This window comes from Primulina eburnea, chromosome 12, assembly GCF_022965805.1.
Source record: "Primulina eburnea isolate SZY01 chromosome 12, ASM2296580v1, whole genome shotgun sequence".
Taxonomy (NCBI): Eukaryota; Viridiplantae; Streptophyta; class Magnoliopsida; order Lamiales; family Gesneriaceae; genus Primulina; species Primulina eburnea.
This window is the reverse complement of record NC_133112.1, coordinates 15,440,688-15,464,637: the sequence shown is the minus strand read 5'-3', so window position 1 is coordinate 15,464,637 and position 23,950 is coordinate 15,440,688. Positions and strand designations below refer to the sequence as shown.

General features: G+C 36.1%; 1 protein-coding gene and 1 non-coding gene across 2 annotated transcripts; both read right to left on the bottom strand.

Moving 5' to 3' along the window:
* Nucleotides 1–1,703: 1,703 nt before the first annotated feature.
* On the bottom strand, nt 1,704–14,898 carry LOC140806687 (uncharacterized). Its single transcript, XM_073163234.1, has 10 exons — nt 14,796–14,898; nt 14,070–14,321; nt 13,342–13,976; nt 13,058–13,302; nt 12,439–12,884; nt 11,733–12,018; nt 11,109–11,162; nt 9,957–10,730; nt 2,061–2,445; nt 1,704–1,790 (listed from the first exon to the last, which is right to left on the bottom strand). The coding sequence occupies exons 1-10, from the start codon at nt 14,896–14,898 to the stop codon at nt 1,704–1,706; spliced, it is 3,267 nt and encodes a 1,088-aa protein (XP_073019335.1).
* Nucleotides 14,899–16,960: 2,062 nt separating this feature from the next.
* LOC140808528 (small nucleolar RNA R71) lies at nt 16,961–17,067 on the bottom strand. Its single transcript, XR_012112948.1, has one exon. It is a non-coding gene; the product is annotated as a small nucleolar RNA R71 (small nucleolar RNA).
* Between the last annotated feature and the right edge of the window lie 6,883 nt (nt 17,068–23,950).

The following is a 23,950-nucleotide window of genomic DNA, read 5'->3' as shown; positions in this document are numbered from 1 at the left end:
ATTAGTTTAAAAAAATATAAAATTAACAGGATTGGAGTATTCTTGACATCTCCCCTAGCATAAACTTTCATATTTAAAATAAATGTTTTAACATATTAAATCATAGAAACATCCATAAACACAACATTGTAACATATTAAAATTCCATAAACATTAAAAATAAACATATTAACATTACAAAAATTCATAAACATCCATAACCATTGAAAATTATCATATTAGAATATAAAACAGCATTCAGGACACTGTCATGACGTTTACTAATTTTCGGGTCAAAATTACAGTTTTACCCCTAGACGTAAAATTTCACGTTTTGAAATTTTCTTATTTTCATTGACTCTAACATGTACCAAATAATTATTTAAGCTTACATGAATTTTCTCATATTTTTATTTAGTTTAAATCGATGACTTTTAAATTAATCTTTAAATATAACTTATTAATGCGTTTTAATCCCGAATTAAACAAAACCTTAATATAAAATTCCCAACTTAAACTAGACTTTTAATATTTATTTGAGCTAAAATATAATTTTCCATAATTTTATTCCACTTAAAGCTAAGCGTTCAAATTAATTCTTTAATTAATGTTTCGTGAGGCGATTAAATCACGAATAAATCCAAAACTCATTATTTTGATCCCAAATTTTAAGCATAAAATTTTTATTATTTATTCTACCCTTGTGAGCCATGAATCACACTGTCACGCCCCTGGACGGGGGTTGGTTGACACCGGCATTGCTCTCCAATTTACATTCGAAAACAACAAGCCTCAGAAGTACGAAATTCAGAAACCAGTCTTTTATTCATAAATACTGAATATTCAATGTCTGATACAAACTCAAATAATTAATGTTTTACGGCGGAAATGTAAAACAAACCAGACTTCACAATGTCTTACAGACGCAGCGGAAAACAACATAAATAAAATTGAGAATTAACAATCTTCTTCACCAGCCCCAGAACTGGATTTGCTCCTCTTCTTCTAGCTTCTCTTCATCGTTCTTATCTGAGAAGTTTTGGTGGGTGAGTGATATGGTTGTCACTCAGTAAGCGGGGGTGGGAATAACTCCCAGTTTTCGAAATCATTTTCATACAAAACAGTAATACGAAAATATACAAAAATTCTTATTTACATAACAGAAATCAGTGTTCAGTGTTCAGAAATCAGTAATCGGTATTCAGTAGTCGGAAATCAGAAGTTTAGCAAATAAGCACTGAGCACATTCGTGAATTTCATGTCTAAACTGATATCAGTCCCCTATATGTTCTCTCCTCTAAGGGGTGAGACCAGTAATCAGTAATCAGTAATGTTCAGAATATATATTCCTACCATTAGTTCACTAAGTTTCAGTGCTTCAAAATTCAGATATCAGAAATCGATCATACAAAACTTTGCTTTAAAACATAAATTAACAAACTGGATTTCAAGATACTATACATAAGCCCACTTACAGTAATTTGCTGGAGAGTTCCGGTTGAATTCTGGAAATAGGCTTGCTCTCGCTACTGCTTTCTACTGCCCGAAAATAAGCACTCTCTTATCTCAAATATTTCAAGTGATAATTCAAGATTTATGTAACACCAATTCAGAGGTTGAAGGTGCTATTTATAGGCAAATATTCTGACTGTTAGCTTCCCATTTAATGGCCATAATCTGCCATTAACAACCTTTATTCCGTGATAAATGCTTCAGTTACAAGTCTAAGCTGAATCAGTAATTGTCTGCTGGAATTCGCTCTTCTGTTGCTGGATTTTGTCTGCTGGATTCGGTCTGCTGGATTTTGTCTGCTGGAAAATGTCATCTTGTGAAATATGAGTTGATGCTGGAATTGTTGGCTTCTGCTGAAATTGGCTAGCTGCTGCTACTGCTGGAATTTCAGGTTCTCACATCCCTCCCTCCTTATAAGAAGTTTCGTCCTCGAAACTTGGCTAAACATGATTTTCAAAGAGATAAGGATATTGTGCTCGCATCTTTTCTTCCAACTCCCAAGTGGCTTCTCTTTCGGTGTGGTTGGACCATTGTACTTTGACATATGGAATAGTTCGTCGTCTCAGTACTTGGTCTTTGAAATCCACAATTCGAATCGGAATTTCTTCATACTTCAGTTCTTCATTTAGATTGCTCTCAAGCAGAAGTGGTCCAGCTTCCAGAATGTGACTTGGATCAGAAATATATTTCCTCAGCTGCGAGACGTGGAATACATTGTGAATTCTTGACATGTCGGGTGGAAGTGCTAATCTGTAAGCTAGTGTTCCCACTTTCTCGAGGATTTCAAATGGTCCGACGTATCTGAGATTCAGTTTCCCAGCCTTATTGAATCGGATAACGCCTTTCATGGGTGATACTTTGACATATGCCTTCTCTCCAACTTCAAATTCCACGGGTCTTCTTTTCATGTCAGCCCAACTTTTCTGTCGATCTTGTGCATCCTTTAATCGCTCCCTGATCATAGCAACTTTATCCACTGTTTCTTGGATCAGTTCGGGTCCAACGATGGCTTTTTCCCCTACTTCATCCCAATACAGTGGTGATCGACATTTTCGTCCATACAGAGCTTCGTATGGTGCCATTCCAATACTACTGTGGTAACTATTATTGTATGCGAACTCGATTAATGGCAGATGTTCGCTCCAATTACCACTGAAGTCTAGAGTACAAGCTCTCAGCATATCCTCAATAGTTTGAATTGTTCTCTCTGTTTGGCCATTGGTCTGAGGATGGTAGGCCGTACTAAGAGTAACCTTTTTCCCCATAGCTTGTTGAAAGATCTTCCAAAATCGAGATGTAAACCTAGGGTCTTTGTCTGATAGTATGCTAGCCGGTACTCCATGTAATCGCACGATCTCATTCATGTACAAGGTGGCTAGCTTGTCCAAATTATAATTCATGCGGACAGGTAAGAAATACGCCGATTTCGTGAGTCTATCTACGATTACCCAGATGCCGTCATGACTTTGTCTCGACTTGGGTAAGCCTACTACAAAATCCATGGAAATATGTTCCCATTTCCATTCCGGGATTTCTAATGGTTGAAGAAGTCCACCAGGTCTTTGGTGCTCTGCCTTGACTTGCTGGCACATGTGACACTTGTAAACATACATTGCCACGTCTTTCTTCATTCCACTCCACCAAAAATTTCTCTTCAAATCTCTGTACATCTTGGTACTGCCAGGATGTACTGAAAATTTTGAATTATGTGCTTCAGACATTACTTCTTGTCGAAGGTCATCAATGTCTGGTATGCACAATCTTCCTTTCATCCACAAGATTCCTTTGTTGTCTATCTCGAAATCTTGTGATTTCCCTTCTTTAACTTGCTCTTTTAGTTTCACCAAAGCGGGATCTCTATCTTGACTCATCTTGATTGTCTCTCGAAGAAATGGTTGTGCTGAAAGTGATGTCAGGATCACCTTACTCATATTCTTTCGACTTAAAGCATCTGCTACTTTGTTGGCTTTGCCTGGATGGTAGCTTATTGTCAAGTCGTAATCCTTCATGAGTTCGATCCATCGTCTTTGTCTCATATTTAGTTCCTTTTGAGTGAACAAATATTTGAGACTTTGGTGATTGATAGGACTCGTTTTTACGTGTTTTTAGTGTTGGTTTTGAGTCGCATTGATGCATCATATTAGTTTTTTTTAGTTTAATTTAGCATTATTTAGCATATGGCTGATCTCGTGTATTTTGTGGTTGTTTTGTAGGAATTGGACCGAAAAGTGGGATTTTATTTAGCAAAGCAGCGAAGAGATCTCGCTAGGGCGGTCAAAATTGACCGCCCCAGCGAGCATTTTAATTTGGTCGAGTAGTTGTTGCGCGAGTGTCTCGCTAGGGCGGTCAAAAGTGACCGCCCCAGCGAGAATGTTGGTCTAGCCGAGGAGTTTTTGCGTGAACCTCTCGCTAGGGCGGTCAAAAGTGACCGCCCCAGCGAGACCATGGACATAGCCGATGATTTTAATTCGAGAACTACTCGCCCCAGCGGTCAAAAGTGATCGCCCTAGCGAGCGACGAGATCCAAGAAGATTTGTTTCCAAGTTTTGTGGACTCTATCTTACACCATATACCTAACACACGAGAGAGGCGGCGTTTTGGGCGATTTTTCATCACTTTCATCAGATTTTCTTGGAGGAAAGGCTAGGAGCAAAGGAGATTTCGAAGACTTCGAGATTTCCACGCGTCGTGGCCGTCATCCGTCGTCATCTTTAGTATTTTCATTATTCAGTTTTTAATTCTTAGATTGTTGTTGGTTTTTATTATGAATTTTAGTAGCTAAACTCTAGATTTGTTGGAATTTGAGGGGATCCTACTCCGTACTCGTTGTTTAACATTATTTCTCGACGTTTTTATTAGTGATTTGTTTATGCTATTGTTCTTTCTTGTTTCAATCGAAGCTTAGCTAACTTCCTTTGATTATTTCATGTTGTTAATGATGTCGAGAGAATAATTAACAATAAGATCACATAGTATAAACCACGGATTTACAATTTTAGTAGATATACGGAATTGGGTACGTGTCGATAGTGATAGTTCACCCGGATGAAAGCTAGTGGATTCCATAGAACGTAATGCAATCGTGAACTGTTAAATAATTGAGGATACTTGATTACTGCATGTTTATGATTAGTATTAATATAGCTCGACAGAGGATATTAATTAGTCTAGGGAATTCCGTCGAATGCACGAGTAAAAGTCGAGTATAATTATTTGAACACGAGCGGTAGGTGAACTGATAATTCCCAACAAATTCGTTTCTCATTTGATTTTAATCCAATTTAATCATTGATTTCTTGATTACTTTTTCTTGCACTTTAATTATTTTAGTTATTAAATTCACTTTAGTTTAATCACCAACTCAATCTATCGTTGCTAAAGAAATTTACTTAAAAATAAAGATATTGTAACGCAGTCCTTGTGGAACGATACTCGTATTCACTTACGTTTATTATAACTTGACTATCGTGCACTTGCGATATTTAAATCGAGCTTTTAATTATACAACAAATTTTGGGACCATTCACTGTGCAAGTTTTGCTCGATCAAGTTTTTGGCGCCGTTGCCGGGGACTGTTGATTCACGATTTTTTTTTATTTCTCATTTAAATTCTTTAGTATTACTTATTTTATTGCTATTTGATACTCTCCTTGTGTTGCAGATTTTTCTGGTGGTGCATGCGAAGATCACTCGAATTTAAGCTTGAGCCTTTTGACCCCGAGATTGAACGCACAGCTAGACGTCGAAGACAACAACAAAGACTCAAAGAACAGATGGAAAGACACGAGCAAGAACGTGGAGAGGAACAGCGTGACAATAGACAAGTTGAGATACCACGTCGCATTCCAATGTTGGATTATGCACAGCCGTCTCTTGATGGAGCACGTCCGAGCATCGTAAGACCAGTCATCTGTTACGACTTTGATTGTTGCACTCCCAAGAGCAGGTTGTCCACAAGTAATATAATTCGGTGAGTCCGAATATCGTATCCACAGGGAAGCAAAGGTAATTACAAGTCCACTACAATGTCTTTTTGTTTTTGTTTTTGTTTCTTTTTAATTTTAATTGAATCTTTAATGGGTAAATTTTAATTGTTCAAATTTTAATTTAAGTAGTTGAGATTAAAGGATCCACTCTTGGTATTTTAATAAAGTTAACATTAATGAAAAATATTGAAATCCACTTAATAAAATGGTTCCAATATATTAAATAATCATATTTATATTATGTTATAAATTATTATCTCATAAATATATAATATATACCAAAACTTATAAATGTGGTCAAGTATTTATTGTGCTATATATATATTTGTAAACACTAAATCAAGGTTCTCACTTTAAATGGTTGGTAAAACCAAACTAACATTTAAATGGTTCCAAGAATTTAATATTATAATATATTTATATATAATAACTCAAGGCATCCACTTTAAATGGTTGGTAATACCAAACTAACATTTAAATGGTTCCAAGAATTTAGTGTAACATATAGCAACAATAAATCAAAACTCCCACTTATAAGTAGGGTATAAAAATACTTAAAGAAATAAATATAACATAAACAATAAATAATGATTAAATAATATAAAACATAGATTCTTACCTTATAATAACCTTATTTTCATGCCAAGAGCTTCACTTTATCATCTCAACTTTAGGAAGTTAGCTATTCATTATTCAAAGTGTAAAACTTTGAATATGAAATTAACATGCTAATTATATTTAAATGAAGAAATAAAAGAAAAATATAGAGAGAAATATTATGAACTCAAAGATTTGTTCATAGAATGAGGGATATCTCAATACATTACAATGCACCCCTATTTATAGCCAAATTTGGGGAGACAATCACAAATAAAATATTATTTTTTACACATAAGTCTTCATTGGTGTTCCAAGAAATTAATATTATATTACACATCACTTTTGAAAATCTTCTTCTCCGAATTTGCTTCTTCACATAAAATGAAACATGTGGATAATTGAGTTGTCTAGTTGTGGTATTTTTTTCAGAATATTTGACCAAGTAATTTGAGAGATATGGTCAAAATACTAGAGCATGGTAAAACTGCCACTTCTTTGGTAACTTTAATTGTTGCTTAATTTGATCCCACTTATGAGAGGATTTTTATCTCATGCTTGGCAACAATATTGTAGATCTTATAATCAACTTTCTACAGGTCCAAGAATCATCTTAATCCCATTTGCAACGCCAAGGTTATTCTTGTTTTATCGAACCTGTAAAAAAATAGTAAAAACTTATAACTACACAACAACTTATATTTTATACAATTTATTATAAAACATATAATATTTAAACATTTAATAAAACAAAAACTATATATTTATATTATAAAACATTTAATTAATGTACAATTTTTATGTTTATCACACCTCCCAACCAGCTTATTGCTAGTCCCTAGCAATTTAAGCGTTAATAGCAATACAAAACATATTGATTAATTTAAATAGAAATGTAATCAGAACTATCTAAGTGTTTAAATTAAATTTGAAAACTGTCAAAGTTATATCAAGATCATCATAATTTTAATTTATGAAATAATTTGAGATGATTAATTCAAAGCTTATTTCAGGTAGTTAAATGTACACGGCCTTCAGAAATTCCTAGTAAGAGTCTCAACTCCATATCCTCGCAGGTTAATAAATGTTTCAATTTATGGCAACGATTTCTCTCATGGAGTTGGAATACAGATAAATGCTCAGGAAAATGGTTTACAGAATGCAGACAGACAAACGAGCCAAACTAATCAAAAGATAGGAAATCCATTGATTTAAAATCCAGTTGTTCTTATTATATATATTTTTTTTTCCTGATTTTTTTTTTAATCATGGAATCAAACTAAGTTTATGCTTCTTGACCACATATTTATTTAATTTTTACAATGTATTTCTCTCTCTCTTTCTTTTTTTTTATTTGTATTTTTAAGAGAGAAAAATGGGTCGCAGCATAACTTAAATTACATAAATCTTCAACATCTTTTTTTTCTTTTTTTTTCTTAGCTTTTTTTTTCAGGAAATATCAATTTATTTTTTTTTTCAAAATAAGAACTCAAGATCTAAACAATTGATAGCCTCTCCGATGATCAATAAAGGCTCGCAAGCTGTTTTCTCAATCCTCTCCACTCACTCACAAAATATGTGTGAGTTCAAAAATTTTAGGCACTCTTATAAGGTATATCTTGGGCCATATACTTTAATACCTAATTTTATCACAATGGTTAATCACTCAAAAAGATTTCATAAATCATATTTTTATATTGATCAGAATATTAAAAATGACCTTTTTTCAAATAAAAATTTAAACATTCTTAAATAGATTAATGCATGTTCTAATTTAAATCTTTCAAATATGTAATGTATGACATTTTTGAAAAAATTACTAAGGTACTATCAATAAACATGGTTTTATTTTAAATTTTTTTTTTTAAATGTGTTCTCCCCCTAATCAGAATATGACATTGTCCCTAATGTCAAAATAGCTATTAATATAGAGTACATAATGAAAGAGATATCACCTGGAATTTTATTGAAGATAACAAACTGAAACAAACGCAAACCAATCAACGACTTTTGAATCAATGATCCAACTTCATTTTCTTACTGCTTGATTGCGACCAATTGATCTTTGTTATCATCGGATCAGGCTTATGAACAAAAGCTTCCAAATCATCAATTAATTGATCGGCAGTCGAAGCACAGATGAGCATCCGTCGTGAATTTTCTGAAATGAAATTCTGTTCCACAGCTTTATCAAGAAATGTCAACAAACTGTCATAATAATTATTGATATTCAACAAACCCACAGGTTTATTATGGATATTAAGTTGTGCCCAAGAAACAGTGTGAAAAATTTCTTCTAATGTACCAAAACCACCTGGTAATGCGATAAAAGCATCAGAATTTTCAATCATTTGAGTGATTCTTTCACACATAGAAGAAACTTTTAATTCCTCCCCAATCGTAACACCTGTAATACTTCCTTCAGCTAAAGCTATAGGAATAATACCCAAAACCTGACTACCTCCAAGATGAGCAGATGTTGAAACAGATCCCATTAACCCAATATTACCTCCCCCATATACCAAGTGAATTTTTCTCTCAGCCAATATCTTTCCAAGATTATTCGCTGCTTCTACAAACACTTCATTTTTTCCAGGACTCGACCCACAAAATACACAAATATTTTTCAATGTTTGTGCAGAGGATCCAGCCATGTTTTTACTTTCTTTTTTTTTCTGTGAAAATAGAGAGAAAGATGAGAGATTTTATAGGGGTAATATGTTATCATGACAAAACTATGGGTCACAGCTGTAAACAGAATAAATAGTAAAAACAATAATGACACACATGCATATAAACAGTAGTGTGATTGTGGCTCACAATTTTCCTCTGGTTTTACGTCCAGAAACGGCTTCAACGCCTTCTATGAGTCGAGGATATGCTTCCCATCCAATTTTCTTATAAATTGGCAAACAGGGTCTTTTTTAGTCAGATTCCCAAGACTATGAAGCTCATCTTGGAATTGTTTCCATAAACGGAGAAGTTCAATATGCACATGTCCACTAGAATGCGTCTCAAGAGTCAATAAGATGTTATCCAAAGACTCCTTACTCAGCCCATTCTTAATGAAACCAATTTTATCTTCTCTGTTATCGGAAACACATCCTAAAGATCTGCATCGTTTGTCACAAGTCCATCTTGCACACTTATGACAAACCCCTAAACTGTTTGCCCTTCGTTTTTTCGCATAAGTGCTTTTTCCTAATCCAGGCAAATACCGAATGAGCAATGATTGTGGAACTTCTCCTCCTAATCGGACCTTAGCTTCAATTACAAGACGAATATCTTCTGGAATTCCTTTTTGCATTAGCAATCTCAATCTTTCACACCTTCCTGCATAAATTTTTCTTAGAACATTTTCAGAAACAGAGGGAAAATATTTACAAATTTTTGAGAGAATTTCATCCATTTTGAAAAGAAAAGAAATGATTTTTGTTTTATTTTTGTATCAGCAATTGTGGGAAACTGATTTAACCGACTATGAGAGTCACGGAGTACCGTTATCCGCCATTTAACCGGGAAAAAAAAATTAAGGAAACCTGAAATAAAAACAAACAAAATAAAATCAACATAAAAATTTAAGGATCAGAAAGGGAAATAAACTCTTCTTGAAAGATTTCATTTTCCAAAAATGGTTTAAGCCTTTGTCCATTCACTTTAAAAACATCACCATTTTTAGGATTTTCAATATCCACAGCTCCATAAGGATACACATGTTTTACAACATATGGGCATGTCCATCTTGATCGTAATTTTCCTGGGAATATGTGAAGTCGAGAATTATAAAGCAAAACTTTTTTACCAATCTCAAAAGATTTTCTAAGAATTGTTTTATCATGAAATGATTTGATTTTTGCTTTATAAATCCTTGAATTCTCATACGCATCATTTCTGAGTTCATCAAGTTCATTAAGTTGCAATTTACGCAATTTGTTGGCATCATCCATGCTTGAATTTAAAGTTTTGATCGCCCAATAAGCTTTATGTTCCAATTCTACAGGCAAATGACAATGTTTTCCATAAACCAACCTATAGGGAGACATATTCAATGATGTTTTAAAAGCTGTTCGATATGCCCAAAGTGCATCATTAAGTCGCAGAGACCAATCTTTTCTATTTGAGTTAACAGTTTTTTCCAAAATTTGCTTTATCTCCCTATTAGCTAATTCAACTTGTCCATTTGTTTGAGGATGATAAGGAGTTGTTACTTTGTGAGTAATACCATATTTTTTCATTAATGAAGCAAATGGTTTATTAACAAAGTGAGTTCCCCCATCACTTATCATAGCTCGAGGAATTCCGAATCTACTAAAAATATTTTCTTTCAAAAATTTGATGACGATTTTATGATCATTTGTTCGACATGGAATTGCCTCTATCCATTTGGAAACATAATCAACTGCAACTAAAATATACAAGTATCCAAACGACGGTGGAAAAGGTCCCATAAAATCAATTCCCCAACAGTCAAAGATTTCAATTTCAATGATAGGATTCAAAGGCATCATGTTTCTTTTTGAAATTGCACCCAATTTTTGACAATTTTCACAGATCTTGCAGATTTCGTGGGTGTCTTTAAACAAAGTGGGCCAATAAAATCCACACTGCAAAATTTTTGCAGCCGTTTTCTTTGAAGAAAAATTTCCTCCGCATGCTTCTGAATGACAAAATTTAATGACACTACTTACCTCATTGTCGGGTATGCAACGTCGAAAAATTTGATCTGGACAGTACTTGAACAGATACGGATCATCCCAATAAAAGTTTTTTACCTCATTCAAAAATTTTCTCTTATCTTGGGAACTCCATTGCGGTGGCATTTTTCCTGTCACAAGAAAATTTACTATGTTAGCAAACCAAGGTGTAGTAGTAACTGAAAATAGATGTTCATCAGGAAAATTATCGTTAATTGGTGTCATTTCAAAAGATGATCCTGTTACTAGTCTCGATAAATGATCGGCTACGACATTCTCGGTTCCTTTTTTATCTTTGATCACAATGTCAAATTCTTGGAGCAACAAAATCCATCGTATCAGTCGTGGCTTTGCATCCTGTTTCGTCAACAAATATCTAATAGCAGAATGATCAGTAAACACAATAGTCGTTGATCCAATCAAATAAGAACGAAATTTATCTAATGCAAATATTACAACAAGTAGTTCTTTTTCAGTTGTGGAGTAATTCATTTGAGCATTGTTTAAAGTTCTACTTGCATAATATATCACATAAGGCTTACCGTTTCTTCTTTGACCCAGTACTGCACCGACTGCATAATCACTCGCGTCGCACATGATTTCAAATGGTAAAGACCAATCAGGAGGTTGCATGATAGGAGCTGATGTTAAATGTCGAATGATTTTATCAAAAGCATTTTGACATTCTTGAGTCCACTCAAATGCAGTGTCTTTTGTTAAGAGGTTACAAATGGGTTTAGAGATTAAACTAAAGTCCTTTATAAACCTCCTATAAAATCCAGCATGTCCCAAAAATGAGCGAATTTCTTTAATGGTTTTTGGAGGGGGTAAATTGGCAATGACATCAACTTTTGCTTTATCAACTTCAATTCCATGAGATGACACGACATGTCCCAAAACAATTCCAGAAGTAATCATGTAATGACATTTTTCTCAATTTAAAATAAGACCTTTTTCCTCGCATCTTTTTAAAACTTTTTCCAAATTTTCAAGACAATTATCAAATGTATTCCCAAAGACAGTTAAATCATCCATGAAAATTTCCAAACAATTTTCAACCATGTCGCAAAAAATGCTTAGCATACATCTTTGAAATGTTGCTGGGGCATTGCATAATCCAAATGGCATCCTTCTAAATGCAAATGTTCCAAAAGGACATGTGAATGTAGTTTTATCTTGATCTTCGAGTGCAATGGGAATTTGATAATAGCCTGAATATCCGTCAAGAAAACAGTAGTAGGGATGACCAGCTACTCTTTCTAAAATTTGATCCAAAAATGGTAATGGAAAATGATCTTTTCTAGTGGCATCATTTAATTTTCTATAGTCAATACACATCCGCCAACTAGATGGGACTCGACTTGTTAACAATTCACCTTTTTCATTTTTTATCACTGTGATGCCAGATTTTTTTGGAACTACTTGTGTTGGGCTTACCCACTTACTATCAGAAATAGGGTAGATAATCCCAACATCAAGTAGTTTGAGAACTTCAGTTTTCACAACATCTTTCATGTGTGGATTTAATCTCCTTTGTGGTTGTTGAGATGTTTTTGCATTTTCTTCTAAGTGAATTTTGTGTGTGCAAATTAGTGGATTAATGCCCTTGAGATCTTTTAGTGTCCAACCAATTGCATTTTTATGTCTTTTAAGCATATCAACTAATTTACCTTCTTGATCACTTTCTAGTTTGGAAGAAATTACCACTGGATATGTTTCATCTTCTCCAAGAAATGCATACTTCAATTCTTCTGGCAAGGGTTTTAACTCCAATATTGGTGGTTCGTCTTTGTTCTCATATTTTGCATCAAATTCTTTCTCTGATCCTGTTAACGAGTGATACCTGATAAAATCATCAAGATCAATTTCAATATTTTCTTTAACAGTTTCAATTGAACAAATATCTAATTGATCACGAGTACTCCCTTCTTGAATGTTTTCTTCCACAAGAGTTTCAATAAGATTTTCATCTTCACTTTCATCTCCTTTGTCATGTGGTTGCTTACAAAGATTAAAAACATTGAGCCCCAAGGTCATGTTACCAAATGACAACTTCATTATTCCATTCCAGCAATTTATAAGAGCATTAGAAGTTGCTAAAAATGGACGACCCAAAATTACAGGAATTGCATTACAAGCTTCGATAGGTTGTGTATCTAAAACTATGAAATCGACAGGATATACAAAGTTATCAACTTGGACCAACACGTCTTCTACCATACCTCTTGGCACTTTAACAGATCTATCGGCAAGTAAAAGTGTTACCGAAGTAGGTTTTAACTCGCTAGATTGAGTTCTTGATAAACTGAATATGGAAGTAAATTCACACTAGCTCCAAGATCAAGCAAGGCTTTTTTAATCTTTCGTTCTCCAATAATACATGAAATAGTAGGACAACCAGGGTCTTTGTATTTCAAATTATTATTATTTTGAATGATTGCACTTACTTGTTCGGCTAAAAATGCTTTCTTTTTCACATTCAATTTTCTTTTCACAGTGCACAAGTCTTTCAAAAATTTAGCATATGATGGTACCTGTTTTATTGCATCTAATAAAGGAATATTAACTTTTACTTGTTTAAAAATATCATATATATCAGAATTAAAATTTGATTTTTTTGTATTTTTCAATGCATGAGGGAATGGTGGTGACACTGTCTGTTGAACCTCCTCTTCGCAAGTTATGGGTTCCACTTCCTTACCCTTTGGAGTTGATTTATCATCATCTTCACAAGGTTCAAGAATGGATTTTTCCACAACCTTACCACTTCGAAGGGTAATAACAGATTTTACCTGATCCATCGGTTGAGTTCCAGAAGTTCCAGTTTGTGAATGATGATCCTTGGGATTAGGCAGAGGTTGTGAAGGAAATTTACCTTTCTCATGAACATTAAGTGCAGATGCAAATTTAGCAAGAGTATCTTTCAAATCTGTCATGGTTTGAGCAGTTTGAGTATTGATAGACTCTTGCTTTGCAATGAAAGAATTCAATGTATCTTTCAAATTTCTTTTCGGCGGAGGAACATAAGGTGCATAATTTTGAAAATTTTGTTGATTTTGAAAATGTGGTTGCGGAAATTGTGCAGCATTATCATTCATCCAACTAAAATTTGGATGGTTTCGCCAACCTGGATTGTAATTTTCAGAAAATGGTTCAAAATTTGGCCTTTTGTAATTGTTCAAAACATTGGCTTGTTCATGGAGACATTCTTTAAAAGAGGGCAAAGTGGGACAATCTTTTGTAAAATGATCACTTGTATCACAGATGTGACACGCAATTTCTTGAACAGATTTTAATTGACCATTCTTTTTCAATTCAAGTGCTTCAACTTTTCTTGCCAAAGAGGTAAATCTAGCTTGAAGATCATGTTCATCTTTGAGAGTGTACATACCTCCACCAGATGTAGGAGATTGAATCTTGTTTGATGGTTCGATTGTACCTATAGTGTCCCAATTTTGAGCATTTTCAGCTAATGAATCGAGATACTCAATTGCCTCGTTTGGATCTTTATCTTCAAATGTTCCATTACACATAAATTCAACCATTTGCCTATCTTTAGGTGTTAAGCCTTCATAAAATTGAGAAACAACTCTCCAAATTTCAAAACCATGATGTGGACAAAGATTAAGCAATTCTTTGTATCTATCCCAACACTGATAAAAAGTTTCTCCTTGTTTTTGAGTGAAAGTGATGATTTGCCTTTTGAAAGAATTTGTTCTATGAGATGGAAAAAACTTTTTCAAAAATTGTTGTTGCAATTCATCCCAAGTTCGAATGGATCCCGATCTAAGATTTTGTAGTCAAGTTTTAGCTTTATCTTTTAAAGAAAAAGGAAAAAGCTTAAGTCGAATGGTGTTCATGCTACAATTTAGATCATTATATGTGTTGCACACTTCTTCAAACTCTCGTAAATGCATGTATGGATTTTCAGAATCTAAGCCATGAAAGTTGGGTAAAAGTTGGATAATACCAGGCTTAAAATTAAAATGAGATGCATCAGGGGGAAAAACTAGACATGAAGGTGCACTAGTACGTGTAGGATTCATGTGATCTCTAAGAGTTCTTCGTCTATCATGATCATGTTGAGATTGAATTTCATCTTCATTTTCTTGGATGGGTTCTTCCGCCATGTTTTGTAAAAATAAAGGGTTGTTTCGAATGAGTCGACCACTAAGTGTACGTGACCAAATGCTCATGCAAATGCAAAAGAAAAAGAAAAAAAACACACAAAAGCAATAAAAAGAAAAATAAACTATAAAAAATATTAAATAGACTTGAAATTAAATTATACTTCCCCGGCAACGGCGCCAAAAACTTGTTGCGACTTTGATTGTTGCACTCCCAAGAGCAGGTTGTCCACAAGTAATATAATTCGGTGAGTCCGAATATCGTATCCACAGGGAAGCAAAGGTAATTACAAGTCCACTACAATGTCTTTTTGTTTTTGTTTTTGTTTCTTTTTAATTTTAATTGAATCTTTAATGGGTAAATTTTAATTGTTCAAATTTTAATTTAAGTAGTTGAGATTAAATGATCCACTCTTGGTATTTTAATAAAGTTAACATTAATGAACAATATTGAAATCCACTTAATAAAATGGTTCCAATATATTAAATAATCATATTTATATTATGTTATAAATTATTATCTCATAAATATATAATATATACCAAAACTTATAAATGTGGTCAACTATTTATTGTGCTATATATATATTTGTAAACACTAAATCAAGGTTCTCACTTTAAATGGTTGGTAAAACCAAACTAACATTTAAATGGTACCAAGAAAATATTATTATGATATATTTATATATAGTAAATCAAGGAATCCAAGTTAAATGGTTGGTAAAACCAAACTAACATTTAAATGGTTCCAAGAATTTAATATTATAATATATTTATATATAATAACTCAAGACATCCACTTTAAATGGTTGGTAATACCAAACTAACATTTAAATGGTTCCAAAAATTTAATGTAACATATAGCAACAATAAATCAAAACTCCCACTTATAAGTAGGGTGTAAAAATACTTAAAGAAATAAATATAACATAAACAATAAATAATGATTAAATAATATAAAACATAGATTCTTACCTTATAATAACCTTATTATCATGCCAAGAGCTTCACCTTATCATCTCAACTTTTGGAAGTTAGCTATTCATTATTCAAAGTGTAAAACTTTGAATATGAAATTAACATGCTAATTATATTTAAATGAAGAAATAAAAGAAAAATATAGAGAGAAATATTATGAACTCAAAGATTTGTTCATAGAATGAGGGATATCTCAATACATTACAATGCACCCCTATTTATAGCCAAATTTGGGGAGACAACCACAAATAAAATATTATTTTTTACACATAAGTCTTCATTGGTGTTCCAAGAAATTAATATTATATTACACATCACTTTTGAAAATCTTCTTCTCCGAATTTGCTTCTTCACATAAAATGAAACATGTGGATAATTGAGTTGTCTAGTTGTGGTATTTTTTTCAGAATATTTGACCAAGTAATTTGAGAGATATGGTCAAAATACTAGAGCATGGTAAAACTGCCACTCCTTTGGTAACTTTAATTGTTGCTTAATTTGATCCCACTTATGAGAGGATTTTTATCTCATGCTTGGCAACAATATTGTAGATCTTATAATCAACTTTCTACAGGTCCAAGAATCATCTTAATCCCATTTGCAACGCCAAGGTTATTCTTGTTTTATCGAACCTGTAAAAAAATAGTAAAAACTTATAACTACACAACAACTTATATTTTATACAATTTATTATAAAACATATAATATTTAAACATTTAATAAAACAAAAACTATATATTTATATTATAAAACATTTAATTAATGTACAATTTTTATGTTTATCATCATCCGAGCTAATCAGTTTGAGATCAAGCCAGCTATCATCCAGATGATTCAGAACACTGTTCAATTTGGGGGAAGTGCACTTGACGACCCTAATTCTCATATAGCTGACTTTCTTGAAATTTGTGATACTTTTAAGTTTAATGGCGTGTCTGATGATGCTGTTCGTTTGCGCTTATTTCCATTTTCACTGAAAGATAAAGCTAAGTCGTGGTTAAACTGTTTACCTGTAGGGTCTATCACTACATGGGAGGATATGGCAAAGGCATTCATGATCAAGTACTTTCCTCCGTCGAAGACTATGAAGCTTAGAGCCGACATTACTACGTTTGCTCAATATGAGAACGAGTCACTTTACGAGGCATGGGAGCGCTACAAGGACTTGTTGAGGAGATGTCCACACCATGAGCTACCGCTTGGGTTAGTTGTTCAAACTTTCTACTATGGTCTGATTACTCCTAACCGTACTATGATAGATGCTGCTGCATGTGGTAACTTACTGAGAAAGACGGCTGAGGAAGGATATGAGTTGTTGGAGGAGATGGCTGCTAGTAGCTATCATCCTCAGTCTGATAGGCAGAGACGAGGTGCAGGGGTCAATCAAGTTAATGATTTATCGGCGGTTTCAGCACAGTTAGAGGCTTTGAATAGAAAGATTGATGGGATGAGCATGAGTGGGTCGGCTATGCGTCTGCAAGAAATTTTATGTGATAAGTGTGGGGGTGAGCATGACGTGCAGGATTGCCAAGATGGCAATCCATTTTATGTGCCTGAGGGAGCACCGGTGAAACAAGTGGGTTTCCAGAACCGTCCTAGAAATGACCCTTATTCGAATACATACAATCCGGGATGGAGGAATCACCCAAACTTTTCGTGGGGAGGCCAAAACAGCCAAAATCGCCAACAAAGAGGTCCACCATATGGGATGCACCAAGGATTCAAGCCAGAGCCGCCTCGGGAGGAGAAGTCCAATTTAGAGCAAATGATGACTAAATTTATTTCTGCAACAGAGACGAGATTTCAGAATCAAGATGCATCCATAAAGGGGTTAGAGAATCAGATTGGACAATTGGCGAAGTTGATTGCTAATAGGGAGCAAGGAGCTTTGCCAAGCAACACGGAAACTAACCCAAGAGAGCATGTGAAGGCTGTGGAATTGCGGAGTGGAAAAGCACTCGAGTCTCATGAGGAAAAGACCAAGCATGGCGAGGATGAGGTGGAAAATCGAGGAGGTAAGTCTTCTAACTCTACATTTACACCTATTGCACAAAACAAAATTGTTATCCCTCCACCTTTCCCTGCCGCATTGAAGAAAGCTAAATTAGATGCACAATTTGGTAAATTTCTTGAGATATTTAAGAAATTGCATATTAACATTCCTTTTGCTGATGCTTTATTGAATATGCCAAGTTATGCAAAATTCTTGAAAGATATCTTAGCAAATAAGCGGAAGCTAGAAGATCACATGATGGTAAATTTGACTGAAAATTGCTCCGCTTTAGTTCAAAACAAGATGCCTCCTAAGCAAAAAGATCCAGGGAGTTTCTCTAAACCTTGCATTATTGGCGACATTAATTTTCATAGAGCTCTATGTGATCTGGGTGCGAGTATTAATCTGATGCCTTTTTCTGTGTTTAGGAGACTGGGCTTAGGTGAACCCAAGCCAACTAGGATGTCGCTGCAGCTGGCTGACAGATCTGTCAAGTATCCCCGTGGGATTATCGAAGATGTTTTGGTGAAAGTGGATAAGTTCATTTTCCCTGCAGATTTTGTGATACTTGACATGGATGAAGATGTAGAGATGCCTTTGATCCTAGGGAGACCATTCCTGGCTACAGAGAAAGCACTAATTGATGTTGAAGAGGGGAAGTTGAGACTGAGAGTTGGAGAAGAAGAAATTATTTTTGATGCTTTCAATACTCTCAAGCACACAATGCACAATGATAGTTGCTTTCGTATTGATGTCTTGGATTCTCTTGTTTGTGATTTTGTGCAGGAGGGATTGAAAGAACCATTGGAGGCCACTCTCCCTACTGAAAAGCAGGAGGACGAGCTAGACGAGGAAAAGATGGAGATGGTAGCTCACTTGAATGTCATTCCACCTTGGAGAAAGCAAGTGAGGCTTAGACTAGAGGAATTGGGAGACAGAAAAGATTTAATGCCTCAGAAGTCAAGCCTAGAGGAGCCACCTACTTTGGAGCTCAAACCACTACCTCCACATCTCAAGTACGTATATTTAGGAGAAGATAATAAATTGCCTGTTATTATTTCCTCTTCTTTGACAGATGATATGGAGAGTAAGCTCATGGGGGTCCTTAAGGAGCATAAAGGAGCATTCGCTTGGAAGGTTTCAGACATAAAAGGGATAAGTCCTTCGATCTGCATGCATAAAATTCTGATGGAAGATAAGTACTCACCTCTAGCACAACCACAAAGGAGACTCAATCCAAAGATGCAAGAGGTAGTAAAAGCTGAAACAATTAAACTTCTGGATGCAGGTATTATCTATCCTATCTCTGATAGTGCGTGGGTAAGTCCTGTACAATGTGTGCCTAAAAAGGGTAGGATTACTGTTATTACCAATGAAAAAATTGAGTTGATTCCCACTAGAACTGTTACGGGTTGGCGTGTGTGCATAGATTATAGGAAACTGAATGATGCAACCCGTAAAGATCACTTTCCCTTGCCATTTATCGATCAAATGATTGAACGATTAGCAGGTCATGAATTCTATTGCTTTTTAGATGGATATTCGGGATACAATCAAATCACAATTGCACCTGAGGACCAAGAGAAAACTACTTTCACTTGTCCTTATGGTACTTTTGCGTTTAGGCGTATGCCCTTCGGTTTATGCAATGCACCTGCCACATTTCAAAGATGCATGACCGCTATCTTTCATGACATGACTGAGAATTTCCTTGAAATTTTTATGGATGACTTCTCTATTTTTGGCTCCTCATTTAATGAATGTCTAGAAAATTTGAACTTGGTGTTAGTTAGATGTGAGGAGAGCAATTTGGTGTTGAATTGGGAGAAGTGTCATTTTATGGTTCAAGAGGGGATTGTGTTAGGACACAAGGTATCGGAGAATGGAATTGAGGTCGACAAAGCCAAGGTGGAGGTAATCAAAAACTTACCCCCACCTTCATCAATAAAAGAGTTAGAAGTTTCCTCGGGCATGCTGGTTTTTATAGGCGCTTCATCAAAGATTTTTCAAAAATTGCTAAACCTTTATCCTCTTTGTTGATGAAAGATGCTGAATTTAATTTTGATTCTACTTGTCTGCAGGCATTCGAGATACTCAAGGAGAGCTTGGTGACAGCACCTGTTCTGACTTTCCCTGATTGGGAGTTACCGTTTGAGGTGATGTGCGATGCGAGTGATACAGCTGTGGGTGCGGTGCTGGGTCAAAGAAAGAACAAGGTATTTCATACCATCTACTATGCAAGTAAGACTTTAAATGATGCTCAATTGAATTACGCTACTACTGAAAAGGAATTGCTTGCTATAGTATTTGCTTTCGACAAATTTCATTCATACCTTGTTCTGTCTAAAGTAACTGTGTATACCGATCATTCTGCCCTGAAATACTTGCTTGCTAAGAAGGATGCGAAACCTAGGTTAATTAGGTGGATTTTATTACTGCAAGAATTTGATCTCCAGATTCGAGATAAAAAGGGTGTGGAAAATGTAGTTGATGACCACCTATCTAGGCTTGAGCATGTTAGAATTAAGGGCAATGACGATGATATAGATGACTGGTTTCCTGATGAACAATTGCTTGAGGTAAATGCATGCCCTTGGTATGCCGATTTTGCAAATTTTCTTGTCACTGGCACACCTCCACCTAATTTATTATTTCACCAAAGAAAGAAATTCTTTTCAGACGTGAAATATTATTTTTGGGAGGAACCGTTTTTGTTTAAGATCTGTGCAGATTCTATGATAAGAAGATGTGTGGCGGAGGAGGAAACCAATCAAATTCTGAACCATTGTCATGACCGTGAGGTAGGTGGTCACTTTGGACCCATACGGACGGCGTCTAAGGTACTTGAATGTGGCTTCTATTGGCCAACTCTTTTTAAGGATGCTCGTTTGTATGTTTTCAATTGTGATAGATGCCAACGCACAGGTAATATTTCCAACCGTCATGAGATGCCTTTAAATAATATTATTGAGTGTGAAATATCTGATGTGTGGGGGATTGATTTTATGGGTCCTTTTCCTGCGTCTTTTGCGAATAAATTTATTTTAGTGGCAGTGAAGTATGTTTCGAAATGGGTGGAGGCGGAGGCTTGTGCCACTAATGATGCACAAGTGGTGTTAAAATTTTTGAAGAAACACATTTTTAATCGATTTGGTGCACCACGTGCAATCATAAGTGATGGTGGCACCCATTTTTGCAACAAAATTTTTGATAAACTGCTGGGCAAATATGGTGTCACCCACAAGGTTTCCACTCCATACCATCCCCAAACTAGTGGACAAGTTGAAGTGTCCAATCGAGAGATTAAGAGGATTCTAGAGAAGACGGTCAATGTGAATAGGAAGGACTGGTCCGTTCGGTTAGATGATGCTTTGTGGGCTTATCATACGGCTTTTAAAACACCTATAGGCACTACACCATATAGGTTGCTTTTTGGTAAAGCATGTCATCTACCAGTAGAATTAGAGCATAGAGCATATTGGGCGAACAAAGCACTAAACTTTGATTTTGCTCTTGCAGGTGAGAAACGATTGCTGCAGTTGAATCAGTTGGATGAGTTTCGAGGAAAAGCTTATGATCTGGCACTATCTTACAAGGAACGCACCAAACGAGCCCATGATAAACACATCGTACGAAGGGAATTTCAAGTGGGTGAGGCGGTGTTGTTATACAATTCTCGCTTACGCCTCTTTCTGGGCAAGCTAAAGTCAAGGTGGTCAGGACCTTTCACTATAGCCCAGGTGTTCCCATCAGGTGCAGTGGTATTGCATGATGGCAAGGAGGGGACGTTCACTGTGAACGCTCAAAGACTGAAGCATTATATCGGTGGCACATTTGAGCCACAAATTGGAGTCACTCGGCTCCATGACAGTCATTAAGGACATGGGTGACAAGTCGAGCTCTAGACTGTAAATTGAGAACTGCTTCTTCTCCTTTTTATTCTGTTTCTTTGTTAATTAATTGAATCATTTGCATTTAGGTAGTTGCATAGCATGGCATTCATTGTTTTTACTTTTATCTCAGTTTTTTTTCCGACAATGTCTCGCTAGGGCGGTCACAACTGACCGCCCCAGCGAGCCATCGCTTTTTAAAATCTTCATAATCGCCGCAAACGCCTCGCTAGGGCGGTCACTTTTGACCGCCCCAGCGAGCGTTTCTTTTTTTAAAACATTTTTTTTATCGAGATCCTCTCGCTAGGGCGGCCACAAGTAACCGCCCCAGCGAGGACTCGTAAGTTTCAAAAAATTTTTCGCCGAAAATCACTCGCTAGGGCGGACTCCTTTGACCGCCCTAGCGAGTCGCGACCGGTATAAAATTCTTTTTCTTTCTCTTCCCCAACTCCAACCCTACTCCTCCTCCACCAAACAAAAAAAATTCGGCGGCCTCCTTTCCTCTTTGGTGCTAAATCTCCTTCTTGTGTGATTTTTTCAGGGAAAAGTCTCCTACTTGGATGCTACACTCCACCGGGACGCGTTTACACTACAATTTCTTCTACTCCGGTCATCTTCCAAGGATTCCGGCGAGCTTCTCCGGCGAACTTCAAACATTTTCCGGCGACTTCAGACTCTTTGCACTCCCATCTCGACATGGCACCTAAACGGTCTAAGGTAACTCACGGTGCCTCTAGTTCTCGTTCGACTCCGTCTAATTTTGTTAATGAGAAAGCTCGGGAGCGGTTTGAGCATGCTAAACTACATAGAAAACCAATCCCTGAGCGAGGGTTTACTACATCTGCTATTCGTCATTTTCCGGAAGTCTTAGTAGAGGGACGAGGGTGGAGTAATTTTTTAGCACAACCGAATGCCGCGGTGGTTCCGGTTGTGCGTGAATTCTATGCCAATGCTCCGGAGGGGAGTGAGCATAAGGCATCTGTGCGGGGGCGTCTAGTCCCATATGATTCGAGAACTATCAATGACTTGCTGGGTTTACCGTCGGTGGATGACTCTGAGTTTCAGGCGTGGGTACTTAACCCGGATTATGATTTGATTATTCACACACTTTGTTATCCGGGCACCACGTGGAAACAACCGGGGACGTATACGGTTTTTCTTGAAAAATTTTTGAGAGTTGACGCGGCAATGTGGTATGCGTTTCTATCTAAGAGATTGATGCCGGTCGGGCATACGAGTGATGTCCAGCGTGAGCGGGCGGTTGTTCTGTATGCCATCCAGACTGGGATGGTGATTGATGTGGGCAGACTCATCTTTGGACAGCTCAACATGTGCATAAACAGCAGCAATTTGGCGTTTTATTTTCCGACGATCGTGACTGAGCTATGTGCCCGAGCGGGGGTGATATTTGCCGATGATGATGAGTGGCTACCACCGATGAGAGCTATTGATGACGCTCTTTATCGATCCAAGAGGGAGAAGAGACAGGCAGAGCTGCCCGAGGATGTATTTTTCGAGTATGGGGGAGCAGCTCAACCACCTCCGGCTTTAGGACATGCACAGCCACCTCCGCAGCCACGCCGCCGTGCCATGCGAGATCGCATCAACGAATTGGGCGCTTGGGCCACTTATCAGACTGAGTATCAGGCCGTTCATCAAGCTCATATTCAGAACGTCGAGTACTTGGTACAGGGGATCTCCACTTATTTAGGCATCGACACATCCGGACGGCCACCTGTACCCGCATACCCGCCACCCTTCCAGTTTCAGTATCATTATCCTATACCCCCAGCTGCTGACGAGGGAGTTGCACCGCCTGAGCATGACGAGGAGGAGGATTTCTGACCAGGGGAGTTTACTGTTTCCCCTTTCTTTTTATTTATTCTGTCGTTGCATTTGCATTCCTGAGTTTTTAGTTTTTAGTGTTTGTTTCGTTTTGTGCATTGAAGACATTGCACAACTCTAGTATGAGGGGGTGGGTAGATTGTTTTGGTTGTTTAGTTAATTGGTTATTGTTTTGGTTGTTTGGTTAATTGGTTTAGTTTCGTTGCATTTCTTTTGTTCAGTGTCGTTTATGTTGATTTCTTTTGTTCGGTGTCATTTATGTTGATTTCTTTTGTTGGGTGTCGTTTATGGTGAGAAGACATCGTTCATGAGCCAATGATGATGTGAATTGATAGTTTACAAAATTGTT

Bases quoted from the DNA above. Each gene is read 5' to 3' on its own strand.
- LOC140806687 (XM_073163234.1), bottom strand. From the start codon at position 14,898: ATGGCGGAAGAACCCATCCAAGAAAATGAAGATGAAATTCAATCTCAA. The intron at 12,885-13,057 runs TCTAGCGAGTTA...AATTCCTGTAAT, and splicing joins TCAGTTTATCAAGAACTCAA to TTTGGGTCGTCCATTTTTAG. The intron at 11,163-11,732 runs ATGCGAGGAAAA...TATTGTGTTTAC, and splicing joins TTGGAAAAAGTTTTAAAAAG to TGATCATTCTGCTATTAGAT.